Source organism: Bacillus rossius, assembly GCF_032445375.1.
Source record: "Bacillus rossius redtenbacheri isolate Brsri chromosome 9 unlocalized genomic scaffold, Brsri_v3 Brsri_v3_scf9_2, whole genome shotgun sequence".
Taxonomy (NCBI): domain Eukaryota; kingdom Metazoa; phylum Arthropoda; class Insecta; order Phasmatodea; family Bacillidae; genus Bacillus; species Bacillus rossius.
This window is the reverse complement of record NW_026962013.1, coordinates 5,374,431-5,392,756: the sequence shown is the minus strand read 5'-3', so window position 1 is coordinate 5,392,756 and position 18,326 is coordinate 5,374,431. Positions and strand designations below refer to the sequence as shown.

Genomic DNA, 18,326 nt, shown 5'->3' with positions numbered 1-18,326 from the left:
GTGAGTGGACGGACTTTCTAGTGCTGCTCCCGTCAGCTCCACTCACTCATTCCACTCACGCAAACCATCTCGGTCATCTCCCTTCATTCCTCATATCAACCCGTCATCGGCGAGAAGTTATCGCGGGGGTTCACACACTACACTGATTGTTCCATTTTCGCATTAATACTAGGGACCGGAAAAATTCGCGAATTCAATGACCTCTAGGATAGCCTCCATTATCCTCTGCACTTCTCAAGTAAACACGCGTGTTCATTGGTTACTAAATTGTGAGTCGTCTCCACTGGGTAGCTTGTGATTCGACGCTTTTTCGGTCGATAGTCTCTCACTGGTCCAGAGAGCTCCAGTTAAACCGCGAGCCAATAGCAGAACCAGCAGAATTGCACACATGTTTGAATTTCAGCCCATCACGAAATGAATCCGCGAATTTTTTCCGGTCTCTAATAAGTGACGTGACGCAAGGAGGGGAGAAAATGACCTCTCCCGCTATAAAATAAAAAAAAAGTTTCGCGGGACATGACGCCTTTATGCAGGATTGGGCGAGACCCTTGCCTCTTCGATAGCAATTTACCCCCTCCCCCCACTCCAATAAACGTCCCACGAGCTATTATGCGTATCACGTCGCGGGTGAAGGTTGGATCACATGGTCCAAACGACGCCCGAACATCCACCGCTTCTTCACACCCGCTCTTAACTTTATTTCCTCCCGCCCAAAAACCCCGCGTTCAAGCGATTTCAAAACTTAACTGCCTCATTGAGGAGTCCCCGAGTGCACCTCACGGCTGAATATAAAATTAAAAAAAAGGGGGGGGGGGGTTTAAGTCGGTTTACGAACGATAATTTCACGTGACAACGTCATACGAAAAGATTGATGAAAAATTGCATACTTATTTTTTTAATTTTCAAATATTATTTACAGTTTTTGCAAAATTAATTTAAATAATTTGTTTAAATATAATCACAAACAATTGGATAAAAAGTCCGCCTTAACCTGTTTTATATTATAGAAGATTTTCTCGCACGGTTGTTGGCCGGTGCTTGTACGCTCGGCTCAGGCGGAACGTGACAATAAGTCATGCGTTCTCGTGCGTGCAGCCGGCGTTCATCGACTTATAAGTAGGGACACCTGTATTTCGCGATTTCATTTCATGTCAAGGTATTTCGCAAAACACTATAGCTTTTTCTAAGAGTCATGGCAAATTGTGAGGGTGCAGCAGTACGGTGACCACATTCTCATTGGCCCCGTCAAGAGCGGGACGACACCTCTCGCCGACCTCAGCCAATAAGCACAGGAGAAAAGCTACAGTATTTTGTGAAATACCTTGACACGAAATGTATTCGCGAGATACAGGTGTCCCTACTTATAAGATGTTGTCACGTCAAAAAAGGTTATGAGTGTTCGTGTAGGTGAGAATACTTGGCTGCTTCGCCTTAAACCTTCAAACGTTAAACGGCGCGGGAGGTTATAGGTGCGTCGTTCTAACCTAGATCCTTTTAAGGGGCCCGCCTACCTGGGCACACATACGGTGTGCAGAGCTTCAGGAAAAACAACGCGATTTCAAAACTACTCAAGATATCCGAGTGGGGCCTATTTACGAATAGCATTTAAGAGTTCGCTGAGGACCGAAAAGTACTTTTAATTTCGGATTAAGTTTTTAAACTGTATTTTTAGAAGCGTTAAAATGGCTAAAACGCGTGTTTTCAGAGTAATTTTTAGGCATAAAACAATCAGTACAGATTCTTGAAAGCACTTAAGGGGCTTGCATAACACCTTTATCTTCATTTCTCCGCCATATAATGTTACGGTCACTGCTCAAATTTCACAGTTATCCTGTGACGACGAGACGAATGCGCGCCAGTTCAGAGTCTTCCGCTTAGAGGCTATACCGCGCTGGAAGCACCAGCGAGCGTCGCGCTTATCATCCCGCCTCACTAACACACATACACCCCTGACGAGGCGGGCCCCTTAAGGCCCCGCTCAGCCAGAAGTGTGTCTGTGCCAGCGAGGCGAGATGGTGTTTCCAGCGCGGATATCTGCTGTAAGCACCCATTCATATCGTCACGCATAGCGCATCTACGAGATTATTAACGATAACCATAACATTATCTAGCAAGGAAATTAAAATAAAGGTGAAATGAAAGTCCCCTGAGTACTCTCATGTCTAACAATTATTCTGAAAAAAAAACGTAATTTCACCATCTTCACTCTCCTAAAAGAGCAGTTTAAAAAAGGAACACGGAAAAAGAAACTACTTTTTCGCCCTCGGCGTTTTCTTAAATGCTTTTCTTAGAGACCCTCTCATGTCTTGAGTAGTTTTCCAATCTCGCGAGGTTTTCCTTTCATGAAGCTCTGCACACCACGTGTGTCCCCGGTCAGGCGAGGCACATGAGGTTCTCTGAACTTTATGACTCATCCATTCCTCGCTGCGTGTTGATGACTGGACGTATTCGCGGGTTATGATGATTTAAAAAAAATTAGTTGTCCGTAAAGTCGGTTTACGGACGATAGTTTAACGTGACAACGTCATGACAAAACATTGATGAAATGATTGCATACTTTTATGAATAAAATTGAATCATTATTATTGAATTATCACTATTTTGTATGGATACAAAGAAGGAGTGAAATGAAATCCACAATTTAATTGATAAATTTACTTTTATTTGCACTCATTAATTCAAATATGTTTATTACTTTAACGAAGAGATTATTTTAACTATAACTTTTATACATGTTTGCTATTTAACTTCTTCCAATCTGTGTTATTCTGTTAAGGATAGCACGATGATAGGAAAAGTAGGAAACGAATGGGAGTGTTTCAAGTTTAATAATGTGCCTCGAAAAAGTCAAATCGATGGTTGTTCCAACCGAGTGGAAGAGAGATAGATGCGGTGCAAGCGTACAATGAGCGTAACGGGACACAGAGTAACGGGACAATGTGTGTAACGGGACACTTTTTCGTGCGTGCAGCCGGCATTCATCGATTTATTAGACGTTGTCACGTCAAAGAAAAATTGGAATTTACGTTCCAAGATAATGCACAGATGCGTAATGCGACGGGGTCTCAAAGCCACAGTTAGCTCCAAATCCATGCTTATCAACTCGGTGCTCATAAACTTGGGTCATGACCTGAGTTGGGATCGAACCCCACGATACTCGACACGTGGACAGCTTACAGTTCACAGTGATGGAAGCCACAACCACAACACGACCATTTCCGAAGTTTACCAAGTAAAAAGTTAGGTTATGTTCGGTCTGTGTAATAAATAATAGTTTTCTATTTTTTTTCCGGGACGGTAGGTTAGGTGAAGGCTATCGTAACTAAAATGAAATTTTAGGTTAGGTTAGCGTTATTTAAAATACTCCATGATCTTTAAATACACACGAGGTGCGTTCCAAAAGTATTGAGAATGATATTTAAAAAGGGAATATAAATTTTAAAAAAATTTCAATTCATTGTTATCTCCTTCCGAGTATAATCCTAGAGATTCTATACAGCGGTTCCAGTGAATTTTCCAATCTTAATGATGTCATTTTCCATGTGGCACTTGTCACATCTAGTTGAATGTGTTTGATTGTGCCGTAATGAGTCCCCTTGAGATGCAATTTTGACAGAGAACTTTCTCCGTACGCCGTTTCTGGCCCAGATTTATTCAGATCCTCGCAAAATTTGATTACTTGACGCTGTTAGAGGGAAACGCTGTATCTTGTCTCGTGACGAACATAAAATAGAACACACGCGCGCAACTGAAACTCGCTCCACTGAAAGTGACAGCTGATGTCGGGTGGCCGGAATCTCTGCCGGCAGGACGAATTGCTGTCACAACTTAGAAACACCTCACGATATAATTTTCTAAGTTATGCCTGCTCTAAGTTGTGTGTTTATAAGTTACGTGTTTTCTAAGTTATTTCTGTCCTAAGTTATGTTTTTTCTACGTTGTGATAGTTCTAATTTGTGTGTTTCAAAGTCCTTGGTTCGCCGTTGGGTGTTTCTAAGTTATGACCGTTATAAAGTTGTGTGTTTCTATGTTATGGTAGTTCTAAGTTATGATTGTTTACTGTTTTATTGTGTGTTTCGGAGTTATGTGTTTCTAAGTTACGTGTTTATAAGGCGTGTGTTTCTATGTTGCGGTAGTTTTATTTTACGATATTTTCTATGTTGTGTGGTTCGGCATTTTGTGTTTCTAAGTTGCGTGTTTATAAGGTGCGTGTTTCTATGTTATGGTAGTACTAATTTACGATTGTTTCTAAGTTGTGTGGTTCGGCGTTATGTGTTTCTAAGTTACGTGTTTCTGAGTTGCGCGTTTCCAAGTTTTGTTTGTTACAATGTATGACAATCCTAATACATGTGTAGGGACCGGAAAAATTCGCGGATTCAATGACCTCTAGGATAGCCTCCATTATCCTCTGCACATCTCAAGTAAACACGCGTGTTCATTGGTTACTAAATTGTGAGTCGTCTCCACTGGGTAGCTTCTGATTCGACGCTTCTTTGTTCTATAGTCTCACATTGGCCCAGAGAGCTCCAGTTAAACCACGATCCAATAGCAGAACCGGCAGAATTGTACACATGTTTGAATTTCAGCCCATCACGAAATGAATCCGCGAATTTTTCCGGTCTCTATACACGTGTGTTCTGTGGAGAGTTCTAAGTTGAGCGTGGAGCCCAAACACGCCGCGGCGGTCGGACAGGCAGGTCGCGCCGCTGACGGCGGGTCGATAGCACCTCCCCCTCCCCCCTACAAGGCCCAGGGGGACAACGAGGCTCGTGTGTCATCCGCAGCGACGGGGCGTAGCGGTCGACACGGCAAAAAAAACAAAACAAAACAAAACAACCCCAACAATGGCTCTCTCTTAATCGAGTTTAGCAGAGCTCTCGTCCTGTCATTGTCGACTTAGTGACGCCAACTAGCGCTTGTTTCCCCCCGCCCAGTTTGCGGCTCGGCAAGTGAACCACAATTGCGTGTTCGACAGTAGTTGTTGGTGTTGGTGCAGCTCACTAACCAGTCCAGTGAACTCTAGGATAGACGCACCCGCCACAGACTCGGATAAAAATTCACCCTGTTCAACGGCCGCTTGGGGTAGTCCTCTCTCAAATGTGTTTCCGTTGATCGATACGCTTTGTTCAAGGGCCCCGCCTATACCTGGACACACATACCCTGTTCAGAGCTGAATAAATAAATAAAACCTGCGATTTGAAAACTCCTCAAAATATCCGAAAGATGGATGAGTAGTTCTGCTAACTTTAAAATTTCATAAAAGGAATTAGTCAAAATACATCACAGCACAGACGGAAATATTGGGCTAACAACGACGAGACAGAAGCAACAAGGACAGCAAATAAAGTTTAAAAAAACAACGTTGGACAACACAACGATGATACCAAGCAGATAATCTGGAGAACAACACAACAGCACAGAGACGCACATGCGAACCCACAGATGCGGAAAAAAATTGGTTGTCCGTAAAGTCGGTTTACGGACGATAGTTTAACGTGACAACGTCATAACAAAACATTGATGAAATGATTGCATACTTCTACAATTTAATTGATAAATTTACTTTTATTTGCACTCATTAATTCAAATATGTTTATTACTTTAACGAAGAGATTATTTGAACTATAACTTTTATACATGTTTGCTATTTAACTTCTTCCAATCTGTGTTATTCTGTTAAGGATAGGACGATGATAGGAAAAGTAGGAAACGAATGGGAGTGTTTCAAGTTTAATGTGCCTCGAAAAAGTCAAATCGATGGTTGTTCCAATCGAGTGGAAGAGAGATAGATGCGGCGCAAGCGTACAATGAGCGTAACGGGACAAAGAGTCATCCTTTTTCGTGCGTGCAGCCGGCGTTCATCGATTTATTAGACGTTGTCACGTCAAAAATTGATTCTGGACAGCACGACGACAACTCAGATGAACTCTGTAGGCTTCAAAGACAACAGTTGCGACGTTTCGGGAACCGAGAGCTGTTTCCCACCTCAGGCACCAACAGAAAGGAAAAAATAAACTTATACGAATATTCTCTATTGCAATATCCATCGAAATTAAGAAGTTAATTTTTTCTCAAATAATCTGAAATATATATAAATAATTCGTGACTTTTTCCTCTCATATACTTGACGCACGTAGAAAGAAATTGCTCTTCGTAAATCAAAAAGAGTTGCAATTTATTGGGAGCATAATAAACCATAACCGAACTGTTGTTTCAAAAGTATAACAATAAAAGGAAAAACTAACGCGGGTTGTTTTGCTGGAATGAATAACGGACGATTAATCATCGTTTCTGAAATCCGTTTCTGCGATCGTCCCGGACGGATGAGTTAGGGACGCCGCCAGCCTTTGTGCGGCGTAGGGTGAACAGACACCGCTAAGGGCGACACTCGCTGGTAGAAACAATATGCTGTCGCCTCTAGGTGCAAGGACGTGGGTGGGACTTGCGGATGTTAGCAGACCCTTAAACACTCAATGCCACCTATCTGCTCTCCGGTTATTGGATGTCTGTATCATTTTAGAAATTACTTTATACGCTTACAATTATTGCACAAATATAATATTATCGTGACAGAAAAAATCCTCAAACAGCTGTTCTGTAACCGGTTCAAAAGTAACAGTCACTCTTTGTTTTCCGTGTGAGGTAATAAGTATTACTATGCAAATGTTCTGAAGAAGATATGGAAATAAGCAGACAGAAAGACTTTTTTTCCAAAATGAAAATTGATGTCAGCCAAAATACATAAAAAACGCCTATGTAAATAATTATTTTAAAAAATAAAGAGCTTTACCAGAAGTGTGTTACTAGTGGCAGGCATTTTTCGCGAAAAAATTCTGAACGCTTATTAGACTGCATCGACGTATACTCACACCAGCGTTTTCTTCCTTGTGATCGGCAGCCGTCTGCGAGAGCAAGTTGTTTCCTTGTTTGACCGAGCCACTCAGGACGCGTTTGCTTCCGCGCTGAGTTACTGTGACTGCTGTAGTAACAATCGACATGTACCTGATAGAAACTCGCCCAATCATGAAACACAGATGATGCTATTCTCGGAATCTTTTCGCGAAATATCCATGCAACTAGGTAGTACCTTTGAAGATTTTTTTTTTATTCCCAAAAGCGTAGTATTTCTGTACTATCTTTGGTAAGTACTCAAACTGTAGTTTGGAAATGTTCTGCATGCGGATACTGTTGCTGGTGCTGAAGTTGGGTGAACTGTTCCCGGGTGAACACGTTAGAGAACTGGTGCTCTCTGTCTCTCTCTGTTCACTTCCTCGGTGGGAACACAGGCAGGCGTGGACTGCTGGCTTGTGGCTCGGAGAACCCGAAGGAGGTCTTGGGCACCGGTAGAGAGAGAGAGAGAGAGAGAGAGAGAGAGAGAGAGAGAGGACAACTGCTTTGTGCCGCGGTGAAGCGAGGAACCGGACTCTCTCTCTCTCTCTCTCTCTCTCTCTCTCGCACTCTCCGCAGCTGACGAGGCTGCGACAGAGGGCCTATCTTCTCGGGGACCCGACCCTGTTTGACTACAGTCCACCGGACACCACCGACCATCACCAGGGCAGCTATCCCTCCTCCAGGGCCCCTCCGTCAGAGAAACGACTGGCCCTGAGACTTGTTTGTCATGTCTGAGCCATTTGACAAGGAAATCTCATGCCTAAGCTGAAAGGCGCACAAAGGAAACAAAAAAAGGACGGGGGGGTGTCTGCAAAGTCGGTTTACGGACGATAATTTTACGTGATAACTTCATAAGAAAACATTGATGAAAAATTGCATACTTTTTTAATTTGCATATATATTTACAGTTTTTTGCAAATTTAATTTAGACAATTTGTTTAGATATATGTCACGAACAATTAGTTTTAAAAAAAGCCCGCCTTAACCTGTTTGATATTATGGAAGATTTTCTCGCACGGTGGTTGGCCGGTTCTTGCACGCTCGGCTCAGGCGGAACGTGACAATGAGTCATGCTTTTTTCGTGGCGTGCAGCCGGCGTTCATCGATTTATAAGACGTTATCACGTCAAAAATTATTTCTGTGCTTTTAATAAAGTTTCCTACGGAAAACAGTTTCCAAGAAATAGTTTGTAACACAACAAGAAAAATATTGTAACTTTGTACAACACATGACTATGTTTTTTTTTGCATACATAAAATAGGTTTTCAAGATAATACAGAGCATTTCTTTAAAAAAACAGGTGCATAATTTTTAAATTTTAATTAATTATAATTCAAGCATAAATTTTTAAAACCATTGAAAATGTAATCTAATTGGACTTTATTTTGTTTTATGATGCTTGTTGATGTGCGCAGTTCTAACTGAAAAGCAATGCAGGTGAGGCTTATATAGGTTGACGGACACAAAATTTAAAGTCAGAGACAAGCTTGAGTTACCCTGAATTAAGCATCAAATCCTCTTACTCTGACGTGAGAACAAACACAAATGAATTCCTACTTAAAATGTTTTTCACTGTTCTCTTTACAGAATTGAAACACATTGATATTACAATATCCAAAATGATAATTATGGCCTGGGTGAATGCACATTGTAATCTATACTCGCTACCGGGGTGCAATTAGGATAAAAACATTAATAATGCAAATACAATAATACTGATTACAATAATTAAAATGCGGTCGTTATTTGATTTACAGTTCATTACCACGCATCATTACGTGCTAACCCATGCTTCCAGCTCATGGCAATTAGAGTCTTTCAACATTGACGTTAGCGTTAACTTGAATACTGATAAGTAACGTCGCGAGCTACTTATAGCCTGACCCAAACTTACGGGCCGCGCCCAATTCTCTTTCGCACTGCGTCTGGAATAGCAAATAACTTCCCAGAAATGCATGAGACGTAAAGCAGTTTTTGGTTCATCTATCGGCATGGCATTCGTGCATTAAACCGCAATAATTTCACCAAACAGTCAACAATACTACCAGTAGAGTCGTGACGAGGTTGGGTTATAACTGTCGGCTCGTGTTCATCACCGCTACTACTTGGTGGCCACTTAAACAAGGGGGGAAAAGCTGTTGTCTTAATACCAGAAAAGAAGTTTCCGCGCCAGCTTACAAAACAAAAACAGTGTGGGCTGAAATCAATTTACCAATAAAAAAAACCATGTTAAGTTCAAATTTCTGGAGCGTAACTCTAACTTGGTTAATGTAAAAGCATATCCCAGTTTAATTTCGCGTAAGTCTAGCTGCAGATTCATCAAGTGAGAATAATAAGATTAATTTATGTATATTTCGGATGGCTTAGCTTTGAATAACTGCAAATTAAAAACCGTTTCCTAATTAGAAGTAAGTCTGGACGTTAAGGCTTTGAAAATAATCCGAAGGTATAGCTGCCGACGGACGGAAGAGTCTTCAAACGCACTCGAGGGTCGGGCCGGGCAAGTGAGACTCGGTCTCTTCACGCCTGTTAGCTCCGGCGAGAAAGTGAAGCAGACACGAGTGTTAGCCTCCTGGCACCACGCAAAAAAAAAATTTAAAAAATAAAAGGCAAGATGTCCTGCAAAAACCCGTTCCAACGAATAACTCAATTAGCAAGCAAAAGATCAACAAAAAAAACCGTGCGTAAGATTCCAAAAATTATCCACCGAATTTAAAGTAGAAGTAGCATAGTGGTTCGGGCCCATTTCAGAATCGACACACAGTGGATACAGTTGAGAAAGCCCAAAACCTCCTCACCCCATCTGTCATAAATCATTTGTTATATTGTTTTATCCCTCAAATCTCACTCCTGAGACCATGCCACCCATTTCCCCCCTCTCCCCTGGGGGGCTAAGACCATTAATTATTTTTATTGAATTTTTTTCATTTTGGATTTATTGGTATAAGTAACATTCGTAGATGGAGGACTCGCCAGGAGATTGACGGGAGGAGGGAGCACTTGCCAGGAGATTGACGGGAGGAGGGAGCACTCGCCAGGAGAGTGACGGGAGGACACTTACAGTAGATGGAGCATTCACCAGGAGAGTGACGGGCGGAGGGAGCACTCGCCAGGAGAGTGACGGGAGGACGGAGCACTCGCCAGGAGATTGACGGGAGGACGGAGCACTCGTCAGGACAGTGACGGAAGGACACTCACCGTAGAGAGAGAACTGGACAGGAGAGTGACGGGAGGAGGGAGCACTCGCCAGGAGAGTGACGGGCGGAGGGAGCACTCGCCAGGAGAGTGACGGGAGGACGGAGCACTCGCCAGGAGATTGACGGGAGGACGGAGCACTCGTCAGGACAGTGACGGAAGGACACTCACCGTAGAGAGAGAACTGGACAGGAGAGTGACGGGAGGAGGGAGCACTCGCCAGGAGAGTGACGGGAGGAGGGAGCACTCGCCAGGATATTGACGGGAGGAGGGAGCACACACCAGGAGATTGACGGGAGGACGGAGCACTCGTCAGGACAGTGACGGGAGGTCACTCACCGTAGAGAGAGAACTGGCCAGGAGAGTGACGGGAGGAGGGAGCACTCGCCAGGAGAGTGACGGGAGGAGGGAGCACTCGCCAGGAGAGTGACGGGAAGAGGAAGCACTTGCCAGGAGATTGACGAGAGGACGGAGCACTCGTCAGGACAGTGACGGGAGGTCACTCACCGTAGAGAGAGAACTGGCCAGGAGAGTGACGGGAGGAGGGATCACTGGCCAGGAGAGTGACGGGAGGAGGGAGCACTCGCCAGGAGAGTGACGGGAGGAGGGAGCACTCGCCAGGAGAGTGACGGGAGGAGGGAGCACTCGCCAGAAGAGTGACGGGAGGAGGGATCACTGGCCAGGAGAGTGACGGGAGGAGGGATCACTGGCCAGGAGAGTGACGGGAGGAGGGAGCACTCGCCAGGAGAGTGACGGGAGGAGGGAGCACTCGCCAGGAGAGTGACGGGAGGAGGGAGCACTCGCCAGGAGAGTGACGGGAAGAGGAAGCACTTGCCAGGAGAGTGACGGGAGGACGGAGCACTCGTCATGACAGTGACGGGAGGTCACTCACCGTAGAGAGAGAACTGGCCAGGAGAGTGACGGGAGGAGGGATCACTGGCCAGGAGAGTGACGGGAGGAGGGAGCACTCGCCAGGAGAGTGACGGGAGGAGGGAGCACTCGCCAGGAGAGTGACGGGAGGAGGGAGCACTCGCCAGGAGAGTGACGGGAAGAGGAAGCACTTGCCAGGAGATTGACGAGAGGACGGAGCACTCGTCAGGACAGTGACGGGAGGTCACTCACCGTAGAGAGAGAACTGGCCAGGAGAGTGACGGGAGGAGGGATCACTGGCCAGGAGAGTGACGGGAGGAGGGAGCACTCGCCAGGAGAGTGACGGGAGGAGGGAGCACTCGCCAGGAGAGTGACGGGAGGAGGGAGCACTCGCCAGAAGAGTGACGGGAGGAGGGATCACTGGCCAGGAGAGTGACGGGAGGAGGGATCACTGGCCAGGAGAGTGACGGGAGGAGGGAGTTCTCGCCAGGAGAGTGACGGGAGGAGGGAGCACTCGCCAGGAGAGTGACGGGAGGAGGGAGCACTCGCCAGGAGAGTGACGGGAAGAGGAAGCACTTGCCAGGAGATTGACGGGAGGACGGAGCACTCGTCATGACAGTGACGGGAGGTCACTCACCGTAGAGAGAGAACTGGCCAGGAGAGTGACGGGAGGAGGGATCACTGGCCAGGAGAGTGACGGGAGGAGGGAGCACTCGCCAGGAGAGTGACGGGAGGAGGGAGCACTCGCCAGGAGAGTGACGGGAAGAGGAAGCACTTGCCAGGAGATTGACGAGAGGACGGAGCACTCGTCAGGACAGTGACGGGAGGTCACTCACCGTAGAGAGAGAACTGGCCAGGAGAGTGACGGGAGGAGGGATCACTGGCCAGGAGAGTGACGGGAGGAGGGAGCACTCGCCAGGAGAGTGACGGGAGGAGGGAGCACTCGCCAGGAGAGTGACGGGAGGAGGGAGCACTCGCCAGAAGAGTGACGGGAGGAGGGATCACTGGCCAGGAGAGTGACGGGAGGAGGGATCACTGGCCAGGAGAGTGACGGGAGGAGGGAGCACTCGCCAGGAGAGTGACGGGAGGAGGGAGCACTCGCCAGGAGAGTGACGGGAGGAGGGAGCACTCGCCAGGAGAGTGACGGGAAGAGGAAGCACTTGCCAGGAGAGTGACGGGAGGAGGGAGCACTCGCCAGGAGAGTGACGGGAAGAGGAAGCACTTGCCAGGAGATTGACGGGAGGACGGAGCACTCGTCAGGACAGTGACGGGAGGTCACTCACCGTAGAGAGAGAACTGGCTAGGAGAGTGACGGGAGGAGGGATCACTGGCCAGGAGAGTGACGGGAGGAGGGAGCACTCGCCAGGAGAGTGACGGGAAGAGGAAGCACTTGCCAGGAGATTGACGGGAGGACGGAGCACTCGTCAGGACAGTGACGGGAGGTCACTCACCGTAGAGAGAGAACTGGCCAGGAGAGTGACGGGAGGAGGGATCACTGGCCAGGAGAGTGACGGGAGGAGGGAGCACTCGCCAGGAGAGTGACGGGAAGAGGAAGCACTTGCCAGGAGATTGACGGGAGGACGGAGCACTCGTCAGGACAGTGACGGGAGGTCACTCACCGTAGAGAGAGAACTGGCCAGGAGAGTGACGGGAGGAGGGATCACTGGCCAGGAGAGTGACGGGAGGAGGGAGCACTCGCCAGGAGAGTGACGGGAGGAGGGAGCACTCGCCAGGAGAGTGACGGGAAGAGGAAGCACTTGCCAGGAGATTGACGGGAGGACGGAGCACTCGTCAGGACAGTGACGGGAGGTCATTCACCGTAGAGAGAGAACTGGCCAGGAGAGTGACGGGAGGAGGGAGCACTCGCCAGGAGAGTGACGGGAGGAGGGAGCACTCGCCAGGAGAGTGACGGGAAGAGGAAGCACTTGCCAGGAGATTGACGGGAGGACGGAGCACTCGTCAGGACAGTGACGGGAGGTCACTCACCGTAGAGAGAGAACTGGCCAGGAGAGTGACGGGAGGAGGGATCACTGGCCAGGAGAGTGAAGGGAGGAGGGAGCACTCGCCAGGAGAGTGACGGGAGGAGGGAGCACTCGCCAGGAGATTGACGGGAGGAGGGAGCACTCCCCAGGAGAGTGACGGGAGGACACTCACCGTAGAGGGAGCGGTCGCCGTCGTTGTCGAGCGGCGCGGGGTCCTGCCCGGGCGGCTGCGAGGCTGACAGCGGGCGATGGGTCGCCGGCCGCGACAGGAACCACGGCTCCTGAGTCATGCTGTCAGGGGCCAGCCATGGCGCGCCCGCGAACTGCAACACGCGCGCCCTCTTAGGCCCCTGCCTCGCTCGCAGTCGAGACTCGGCATCATCACTTACAATACAGTAAAAATTATTTTGTAAAGTTAATGTTTTTGGACACATTACCAATATATATATATATATATTCTTTTGTAAAAGAGCGAGAAAAAAATGCTCTTAAATACAGGGTTATTATAATGTCCGTGAAACATTTCATAAAATCGGTACAGCGAAATGTAAAATAATAACGTAACAAGTTATATACCACGTGAAAGAACAACTCTCAAAGTTTTTTTGAATGTAGCGCCAAAAAACTATTTTAAAAAACAACCGACAGGGGTGCTGGTGCATATAGTTGCTGAAAATGGCTGCGAACCAGGCAAAGAAAGCCTTTTGTGTGCTTGAATACGCCCGTAGCGAATCTGTAGTGAGTGTCCAAATAGCTTTCCGTGGCAAGTTTAACAAAACACCACCAGTTTACAATAGCATAATGAAGTAGTAGGTACAAGAAATTCGAGGAAGACGGCGGTTTGTGCGACGCAAAACGGTCGGGTCGGCCAGGCGTGTCACAACAGACAGTGGATTGTGTTCGGGACGTGATGGTGTGGAGTCCCAAGAAGTCAACTTATCAGGCTAGTGCAGAATTAAACATCCCTCAGCCAACAGTGTGGAAAATTCTTCGTAAGCGATTAAGAGTGAATCCGTACAAATTGCAGTTTCTCAAGCCATCAGCCACGATGACATATTGCTCCGACTGCAGTTCTGCATTGCCGTGCAGAACCGTCTTGAAGACGATGACTTTGCAAGCAAATTAATCTTCAGTGACGAATGGCATTTTGTTGGGGATATATACAAATAAATCTCTTTATTTATACACAGGCGTTTTAAATGTTTCAGTAACTGTATAAATACATGAATCAATTGACATCATACACCTCTCTCACCGACCCTTGGAGATTGTATACGGAAGTGTTACAAGCAAAATAATTTGGTATTTTCTGCACACAAATATTTGTCTCGCTGAAACTGAAATTTTAGTTTTGGTATTTTAATAAGATGGGCAGTCTTCTAATGTAATTCCTTGTAGGAAACCAGTCACAAAGTTGAGGTTTAGTATTTTTTCTTAAATTCCATTTCGCTTTTATTGGAGTCCTTTCATTATATGTAGGCTATAGTTTAAAATTTTCGCTCTGCAAATTGAACCATTCGATAGTCGACGTAGCTGCTCCGGCAGCGAATTATTGCAGCGGTTCCAAGAACTACGCGTGATTCGTGTCCCAGAAATGTAGTTGGAAATACAATTTTGCGAATATTTATCACTCTCGACTTTATCTTTTTTTTTTTAATTTTCCACTTTGAAATTTGTGTCCGTGTTTCGTATTGTAAGTGAAGTTTCGAAATGAGAACGCATGTAAATTGCTCGTTACCGAGGTCAGAATTTACACATCACTGGCAAGTACTGATTTTTCTTCTTCCTGAAATATGTTGTAATTATTTTGAGAACGAAGGCACTGCCACACACACTGATCGCAAACCCGCAATTATAACATCGCGTGCTTTTAGCGAAGCCGCTATCAGACCACAAGCCACCCACGTGTTGAAGGCGGGATAGATGCTACCGGACTTTTTAACATCGTGCCCGGTGTTATCGATCTAGATTTTTCAAAGGGAGATGTCTACCACTTTGATCAGTCATGATGAAATCCAACGTAGCAATGTTATATACATATATTTTTTTTTCAAAAAAAATCCTTTGAAGTGTATTTCGGAAAGCTTTTATAACGCAGAGATAGGTGATCGCCAGAACCAGCTCGCAAATAATATTTAAATTTATATTACAAAACGCGTTTATTTATTCCTTGTGTGGAGAAATACAATCAGGATTGGACCAAAACCAGTTTAGCAAAACCAAACAAACTTTTTTTTTTGTTTAAGCCAATTTTTTTAGGTTTTAAACTGTTTCTTTCATTACACTAGTTATTTTGGTTCTCACCATGTTCAAATGAAAACCATACAACATACAGTTTTCTGTCACTACCGTTGAACCAGAAAGGTTATAACATCACATTACTGAAGTCCAGCAAATCTTAACATCTGACTGGGACTAAACCACAGAAGGGGTATTTCCCACAGAACGAGGATTTATAGTAGAGTCGGGGATTTCCCACGTAATAGGAATTGACTATTCAATATTTTTAATTTTAGAGGTGCATTTAGCTGGGTTTATTTACAACTTATCCAGATAATTTAAATAATAATATTTGGATTAGTATTTGATTTTTTGTTCTTGTAGCTCACAAGAAACTTTAATGACCAAATTTATTTTCTCATTGGAGTGGAACTAGACTTTTTATTTAAAAAATTAAGATATATATTTAAAACACATAATTTAAAAAAAGTTATTTTTTTTATAAAACCACTTGGTTTGAACCATGGTTTTATCAGTATTTTAAACGATTGTAGTTTAAGTCAGCCAAATATGGGTACAAATAAAAAAAGGTTTTTGAATAAATATTTTTTTTATTGCTGAGGATTTGTAAAACGATTTTATTCTGGAACACTTGGACTTCCTACTCATGACCTATTCATTTGCTTTCGTGACTCTGGCTGACACGATAGTTCGAATTAATAACATGTGATTTTATGTGTTTCATACACGTGACAACACCGATGAGTTAACTATATTATCATTTGCAAACAATCTCTTAGATCTTTAACTGCTGAAAATAATTCTCTATTTCATGTTTTTAATATTGAAAATATAAAATTTTCTTTACTAACTGTTTTGAATGAAATAATTGCAAGACATTGTATGAACAAATAATTTCAGTTGACAGCTAGTTCAAAATATTAAATTGATCTTTCGACGAAATTTAGCTTAAAAACAAGCATGAAACTTTTTTTTATCAATGCACAAACTAATAGCTAAATTTGTGACGGTATATACGGCAATGAAGTTCTAAACCCTTTAAATAACATACTTTGCGGGTAGTAATTTACATAATGGTAAAGGGAACAGCCCATCTGTTAGTTTGCAATGTTTCTTACCAAATTTCGAGAGCAATATTGTAGATGTATAGACGAAACGTACTAGCATAAATCATCTGGAGGCTAAGATGTATGAATTTTTTTTGTTTATTTATATTAAATCAGACGTTCAGCGAGGCATTGAGTTAAAGCGAGAAAATGTTAACGCTATTTTTTAGTAACATTGCTTTAGTGGAAAAAAAGTTAGGTAATGTCAATGCAAGAAGTTCTACAAAAGATTAATGTCGGTTTACGGACGATAATTTTACGTGATAACGTCATAAGAAAACATTGATTAAAAAGTACTTATTGATATATTGTTAATTAAAATTTTATAACTTGTGATTTTTTTAAATGGCGTTGAGCTAGATGAAAATACATGTAATTAAATACGAATCAATACACTTAATTAAACTCATCCATGATTTGATTTTTTCAATGTTTGCAAGTTTAATGTGAATTATTTCTTTAAAAATAATTATGAGCATTTTTTTAGAAATAAACTTTAATCAAATTAATGTTAATTAAGTGTTAATTTAAAACGATTAAATTCAAATCATAAATCAAACTCATGAAACTGATGTTTTTGAAAAGCCCGCCAAAACCTGCGGAACGTTACAATGAGTCATGATTTTTCGAGCGTGCAACCGACGTTCATCGATTTATAAGACGTTATCACGTCAAAAAAAAAATTGGGTAAATATGTATTGTACGGATTAGCGCCAAAAAAAATCGTACAAATATGAAATAACTTTCATTATATGCTATCTTACGTCCTCTCTTCAGAACCGCCTGCGGAGATAAAAAATTCCAATTACTTTAGGAGATATCGAATTTTTTAATCTTCATTTTTTGGCGATTTTTTTTTAAAAAAAATTAAAAATCCGAAAATACCTTTATTCTGTGCTCTTAAACTTCCTCTTTTCATTAAACCCGGCTGAGATAAGAAATTCCAAATACTTTTGGAGATATCGAATTTTTTAATTTTCATCCTGTGCACTCATGCGGCGATTACGGTTGCTTGTTTACAAGTATCATTTTTTTTTTTGCGATGTTCCCGAACGGAGAAACCTAAGATGCACATAAAGTTCTGCCATTCCCGATTACACCCGAACAATTCACCTTCGGCCAACCTCGGGTTTATTTATTAATATTTCTCTGTTTATTTTAATGTAGCTATACTAACCTAACTAACCATCCAAATGGTTTTAAAGTGTTTTAATGTAGCTAACCTATCCGACCACTTTTAATATTTCAATTCATTTTTCCTGCGCAAAAATAAATAAATCCCGAGGTTGGCCGAAGGTGAATATTCGGGTGTAATCGGGAATGGCAGAACTTTATGTGGATCTTAGGACTCTCACGTGAACGAATACATCATGTAAAAAGAAACTTACGTAAGTTTATTCTGTTCATCCTTTTTCCCGGTTTGTTAGGTCAGGTCAGCTACATTATAAATACTTTAAAACTAAACAACCAATAAAATTAATTTTATTATTTTTAATGTCTGTTCAGTTTCAAAGTATTTATAATGTAGCTGACCTGACCTAATCTACCTTTGTCCCATTTTGTTAGGTCAGGTCAGTTACATTATAAATACTTAAAACTATACAACATGTAAAATAAATTGATATAATTTTTAATTTCGGTTTATTTTGAAGTATTTATAATGTAACTAACCTTACCTAATGGAAAATTTCTGTTATTTAGACATTCACGCGCACACGGCAAAATATAAAATGGCGACGGTCAAATTAATACACACGTCTGGTATAGCAAAATAAGAACGGCCATATCTCCAAAAGTATTTGGAATTTTTTATCTCCGCAGGCGGTTCTGAAAAGAGGACGTAAGATAGCATATAATGAAAGTTATTTCATATTTGTAAGATTTTTTTTGGCGCTAATCCGTACAATACATATTTACCAAAAATTTGAAACCCTGCACGAGTTGTGGTTAACGGAACGTTTGTCAGTGCGGGCTGGTGCGCGCGGTGCACGGGACCACATGCATGCGGTATCGACCGCTAGCGTCGATGCAGTTTTCCCGT

At 43.6% G+C, this 18,326-nt stretch overlaps 1 protein-coding gene across 1 annotated transcript in view; it reads right to left on the bottom strand.

The window, feature by feature from the left end:
* LOC134543132 (synaptotagmin-15-like) overlaps positions 1 to 18,326 on the bottom strand; it is a 101,672-nt gene that overhangs the window by 44,259 nt on the left and 39,087 nt on the right. Inside the window, exon 2 of the mRNA XM_063387970.1 lies at positions 13,111 to 13,261. Within this exon, the coding sequence (XP_063244040.1) occupies positions 13,111 to 13,228 (118 nt within the window). The 5' untranslated portion in view covers positions 13,229 to 13,261. The remainder of the gene's footprint in view (positions 1 to 13,110; positions 13,262 to 18,326) is intronic.